We start from the raw sequence: 6,000 nt of genomic DNA, 5'->3' as shown, positions 1-6,000 counted from the left end.
GCATCCAAGTTTTGTCCTCTTTACTCTCTCCTTCTTTTACAGGTTTGCCATGGCTTTCCTCTGTGATTGAAGAATCCCTGCTGTGCATTTCCTCGTTGCAATTCAAAAAGGATATTCCGACCAGTTTGCTATCTGGAGCAGTGCAGAGAAGAGAAGGTAAAAAGGAAATTCGTGTGGTATTGGTTTCAGTTTGATAGCCCTGGAGTCTGAAACTGTTTTATAGCCCCAAGTCCAGAAAGTACATAGGTTTGTGCCTAACAAACTTCTTAAACACTTAGGAATGTAAAGATACGTATAAGTACTTGGACAAAAGCAATGCAGGTTTCCTTAGTCTGCTGATATAGAGCCTATGGATGTTATTATCTGTGGATCTGAGAATCCTTTCCTATTCCCATTAAACACCTTGATTTTTTGATATAATGAAAATTGCAGCCATGCCATTTTTGATCTGTTCACCTAAGGATGCAAAGTCTGCTTGCTGCCATCAAATTCAAAAGCACGTCTGCCACTGAGTTCAATAGCTACAGGATGGGCCCTGTTTTTTTTTTTCCCTGTCATTTTATTTTTTCTTTTTTGTTTCCACCCCAAAGGCTCTCTTTAAAGGGTAAAACCCACTGAAGATACAGGTCCTTCAGAATCAAACAGAATTAATGAATTTCTCAAGCTCGTTTTCTGAAGTAGATTTTTTTCCCTTCCTGCTTCCTGCCACAGTCACATCCTTTATTCAGTACCATGGAGGTACAGCTGCATAGTGGAGTATAATTCATGAGAAAGAAATGTGTGTGCTTGGGATTTAAAATAACACGCTCCTTAATTATATTTAATAGTGCCTTATCAATAGACTGATCAACTTGGGTGTTTGCCGTTCCTATTGATTATGATGCTCTGTAGCAGGCAGAGGCAGTAACTGCTGCTGCTGATGGAAAAGAAAAGGTACTGGAAGGAGGAGGGGAGAAGGAGGTGGGAGACGAGGGGATTGGCTGCTTGCAATGTCAATCACAGCTGCGGGGCCCGGCTCTTCCGCTGCTCTAGCCCTGGCTCTCCCTTGAACAGCTCCTAGAGAGAACAAGGCGTGCGGAGCCCAGATCACCAGCATCATGCTCCTTGGGCTTGGATCGTAGATCCCCCCTCTTTGAACATTAAAATAACTCCTTCGCACATCAGCGTCCCAGACAGACCCAGCGAGACAACAGGCACGTGAAAGAGAGTGAAAAGAAAGAGGAGGAAGAGAAAAATCTGCAACCAAGTGGACTAAAGCAAAAAGAAAGAGTGCTTTGCTTGCACAGCTGCAAAGTGGGAATTTAAAGAACTGCAGAGAGAAATTCCAGCTCATCAGCACATACACATTGCAGAATTACAGATCCAGGTAGAAATGACATCAACAGGGAAAGAAGGCAGCGGAGCTCAACATGCACAATATGTTGGACCCTATCGTTTGGAGAAAACCCTAGGAAAAGGACAGACAGGTTGGTTCCTTTGCAGCAGCACCCGCGCCAAGGGGAAGGTGCTGTAGCAGCCAGTGAGGTGTTGGGGATGGGGTATGTGAGGGATCAGGTTTTCCCGTTTGCCGATTTAATGAAGATAATATTCACAAAGGATTTTTTTTGCTTTGGTTTAAATATTCATGTTATTTTTTTCTCTTTAAAAAAAACCAAGATGCTTCATGTTCATTACTCCTTCTTATGGGTGGTGTTCTGGTGACGGAAGGAGTGCATGCAGAGGAAAAAATAGATGATGCTTGTGGTGGATTTTCACATCAATTTCTTCTCTGCCCTACTTAGAAGTCTTTTCTTTTTAATCAAATTATATTGAAATGGAAGGTTCACAGCCTGTAGTACCAAGGAGGTGGTGGTGGTGGTAGTGGGGGAGTCACCAGCAGTATTTCATGACATCATGATTGAAAAGGGTGTAGTCCTTAAGGTGCAGTTGGTGGTGGGAAATATATACAGTATATCTGTGGCACTGACTGCATTGGGCATTTACCAAATATGGATGGATGAGCTGGTGATTTTTTTGTGTAGCATCTGAAATAAAAGAAAAATAGAGGATCAGTAGCAGAATTCTGGTTATCCTATGTTTTTGTAGGAAGAATGAGGGGGAGGGGAGGTTATTTAATTATTTCTGTTAAAGCTTGTTTATGAACTCACCCCCAGCAGATCTGTTTGAATGGAACAATGGTAAGAAATATTAAAAAGAGGAAACAGAGTGGAGGGAATTAGCGGAGAGCAGGTGCTTCTGCCCTACATGACATAATTAGATCCTCTAAATGCGTTAAAGATCTGGACTTGCTGTTGCTTGCTTAGATAGCATATTCACTTCAAGGGCAGGGGATCCTTAATTGGAAGGAAAACCTCTAAAAGAAGCCCATATGACTATTCCTTTTTTTATTTTATTTCATTTTTTGTAGTAACAGGTGCAGTAAGCAATGGGATCTGGCAAATTCACTGGACTGGGGAGACCCCCTCCCCTCAAAGTGAATTGAGTCTTGAGATGATAATTCAGGGAAAGGGGAAATTAGTAATAGGGGGCTTCTTTGGGCATGTGGGTATTAAGTGTTGTTCATTACGGTGGGACAATAAAACATGATGCATTGTGGTGGGGTGGGTTTTTTTGTTGTTTTTGGTTTTGTGTGTGCGTGTGTGCTGTTTTTTCTTTTTTCTTTTTTTTTTTTAAACCAGCCGAGCTTTGCCCATCTGTTGTCTAAAGGTTTTAATAGGCGTTTCCATCCCCAGCTGCTGCCTCTGCTCTGCCTGCTTCCTCATTGCCCTGCGTGGCAGCAGCTCTGCAGTCCGCAATTTTCTTAGGGACACAGTCAAAATCCAGATCTTTCTCTGTAAGAAGCAATGCTCTTCTGAGATGATTGATTATAACCCCCCCCATCTTTCCCCTCCTCTTCACAACCCCATAGCAACCGTTCAGAGACAGGGATGGGGATGACATTGTCTTCCAGTGAAAGTGACTTTTATTTATATTTATATTTTTTAATCCTTTTCATTACATCAGCTGCTAAAGGTAGCTATCTGTCAGTGTTTTGGGTATCACCTTTATTTATTCTTTGCATGGCTCAATAAGCCCTTACTTGTGCAGCTGTATCCTTAGTAAAATCTGCTCTGATGATGAAAATACTCCACCAAAAAAATGCAGTATGTTGGTAATAAAACTATCCTATTTCTTTCGGTAATCTTTTTTTTCCTGGGTACTCCAGGTGATCAAAGATCCAGCTGTGGATGACAAATTCATTTTTGTCTTCATCACCACTTCCTTTTCTTTTTCTCACCCTCTCAGTACCCCTCCCTCTCATGTAAAACACAATTGTCTGATTCCTGAAAATACTACCGCATTAACCTTTCGCTCCAGATCTCATAGCCTGACGTTGTGGTCCTAAAGGGTTATCTGCAGCTTTGGTTATTTTTTTTCTTCTCTGCTAATCTTCCTATCTTCCTCCTAAGTGATTAGAGACAGGGGGGTGGAGGGAGGAGAGCATGCGTTTAGAAGCTGCTGTTGGCCTCTGCAGTTTCTCAACCACCTGGACAAGGGTGAAAGTTTCCTTTTGCAGTTTTACCACATAACTGATCTTAATAGATAAGTCTCTGCTGCCTGTGCACATGAGTGCGCATAAATGCACAATGCACGGTGTCATAGAAGCTGGAGGTGGTAAAGGAGGGAGGGGAAGAAGAGAAAGGCTTAAAAGTAGCTGATGTCAGCCTGTGTCTTCCTTGCCATACCTACTGTCGATCAACATAATAATGCACTGAGGTGAAATCTAGCTCAGTGTTAAACATACATGGCTGAATATGGAAAGATGCCTTCTGGTCTTCTCGCGTTTTCTGTGCTAATCACATTTGCTAGCATGCAGAATGCCATGAACAGTGTGTGCTATGTAGCTGGTCCTCATCCTGCTTGTTTTGAAGGGTAAGCAAGCAACCTGCAGCATTTCAGAGAGATGACAACAAGCGCAGTATGAGGGCCTCATTCACCATACTGTGTCGTCATGGTGTGTAAGTTTGAATTTGGGTTGCAGTGGCATACAGCTCAAGAAAAACAGTGACTGTAATTATTCCTTTAAAGCTTGACTTTAAAGCTTGGAAGATTAGGAGGTAATAGTAATATTTATTTTTTTCTGTGGGATGGGAAAGAGAAAAATTTTGCAAAATGTAATGGTCAGTGGAAAAAGTCTAAGTTGTGTTGCTAAATGTTACCCATTTTGCAGTGATCTTTGTACTCATCATTTCATTTTCTGTAAGATACTGATTATTTCAGATATGCAAGCTTTAGCTTTGCTCCCAGGTATATTAATATTATGCGAATCTGTTAATTACTCTAACCATCTTTTGCTTAGATCAAAAGAATAGTTTTTTGGAGTGGAGCATGGGTTTGTAATTCAAGGCAGACTTAGGGTGCTGCGGAAGGGTAATGTGATGGTAAACAGAATTATAACTAGCCTGCTCTCCATGAAGTTCTCGCTGATTATCATCTTAATAGCTGAGAAAAATGTTTATCACCAGCAGCTTACTGGTCTCCGCAAAGAGGTTCAGATGCTGCATCTCTGACATTAGTGGAACCTAATGACATCTGTCTGTGGTTAGGCAGACTGACGTGGAAAGGCCTTTAATTCAAATAGGTGGGTAACAACTGTTGTTTCAAGTGTTAATTAGAATTCAAAATAAGATACACAAAATTTGTCCTGAGTAGCATTCTGTGCTGGTGTCTCAAGCTTGCCGAGGGTGACTGATGCTACAAACAGAGGATGAAGACCTCTTATTTGGAGAAGTCAGAAAAGGACTGCGTGAGACAGAGCTGAAAGATGTATGTGCTTATGCCTTTGCTGGTAGCGGAAATGGTAGGGAGAAGATATGGGAAATTGTTTTGAATAACGTAGCATAAGAACTTATAACGTGAGTATTGGCATTAGATGGTCTTCGCTGGCCTGCTTGCTTTTGTAATAAGTTAAATGCTGAATATCTCCCTTGTTTTTTTTTTTTGCAGCTGGATGAATGGTTTTGTTGGAATAGAAGCAGCAGTGTAATTTGAATTATTATACTGCAAACACCTTATTTTACAGAAGTATTAGTGCAAAAGATTGTTTCTATTTATGTGATATGAGGGGAAAGGTTGGTTTATGTAAGTTTTTTTTACAGTTTTTTATGTAAGTTTTTTTTACAGTTAATTATAGGAGGTTTCCATTGTAATTAACAGTAATGAGAAAAAGGATGTGTGTCACGTTACAGTAATACACGTGGAAACAGTGCACCTTAAGAAATCCCAATCGCACCTAAACATGAAATACTGTTTTAGTTTTCCTAACTCAGACATTTTTTTCCACTTGCCATTCATTTTGTATTTTGTATATTCCTCTTATTGATTTTTGTTCCACTGGTATTTTGGCTGACGCGTTTTCTTTCTTCCCGTTAATCCCATTTCACCCTCAAAACTCTTTGAAGAGTGTCTGGATTGCAGCCGTTAGTAAATATTCACTATTGTCAGAGGTGAGGGACTCAAGAATTATTTCTTGTGAAGGACTGCAGAACTCCAGTATTTTCTTGTATTTTCGTTTGATATTGCTTTATGAACTTTGGCATCGTAGTTTGCTATGGCACCAAATCAATGCGCAGTCAATTTCCAAAACACTGTTCTGTCTACAAGTAATAAGAGACCAAGTCTACATGATTGTTACCCTATTAACTTTAAGATAATCTTCGTGAAAAAAACTAATGTTGCTGATCCTTATTGTTTTATGCCTTTCATTCATTTCAGAACAAAGAATACTGCTGAAATTCGTGTCACTTTGACCTTTGACAAAATGTAGGGGTCTTTTTTCTGTATTGTATGCTATGTGACTTACAGCCATTTCTTTTGTGTATGTCTTGTCTGTGTGAGCCATCAGCAAGGCGTTTAGCAGTATGCTGTTCAGTTATATAAGAGAGATCATTACGTTTGAGTCTCAGCAAATTCAGTAGTCTTTTATTCAGCGAGGCCTTGAACAGGATGTCTCTTTGCAGC

General features: G+C 40.4%; 1 protein-coding gene across 3 annotated transcripts in view; it reads left to right on the top strand.

Moving 5' to 3' along the window:
• The first annotated feature begins 1,059 nt into the window (after window positions 1-1,059).
• BRSK2 (BR serine/threonine kinase 2) overlaps window positions 1,060-6,000 on the top strand; it is a 296,293-nt gene continuing 291,352 nt past the window's right edge. For all 3 annotated transcript variants that reach the window (XM_042814965.1, XM_042814966.1, XM_042814964.1), the window contains exon 1: window positions 1,060-1,466. In XM_042814965.1, coding sequence (XP_042670899.1) covers window positions 1,373-1,466 — 94 coding nt within the window. In that variant the 5' untranslated portion in view covers window positions 1,060-1,372. The remainder of the gene's footprint in view (window positions 1,467-6,000) is intronic.

This window comes from Centrocercus urophasianus, unplaced genomic scaffold (assembly GCF_019232065.1).
Source record: "Centrocercus urophasianus isolate 14NV4802_14NV808 unplaced genomic scaffold, USGS_Curo_1.0 seq_14, whole genome shotgun sequence".
In the NCBI taxonomy this organism is placed as follows: domain Eukaryota; kingdom Metazoa; phylum Chordata; class Aves; order Galliformes; family Phasianidae; genus Centrocercus; species Centrocercus urophasianus.
Note: the sequence above shows the minus strand (reverse complement) of the source record. Positions and strands in the feature narration are given on the sequence as shown.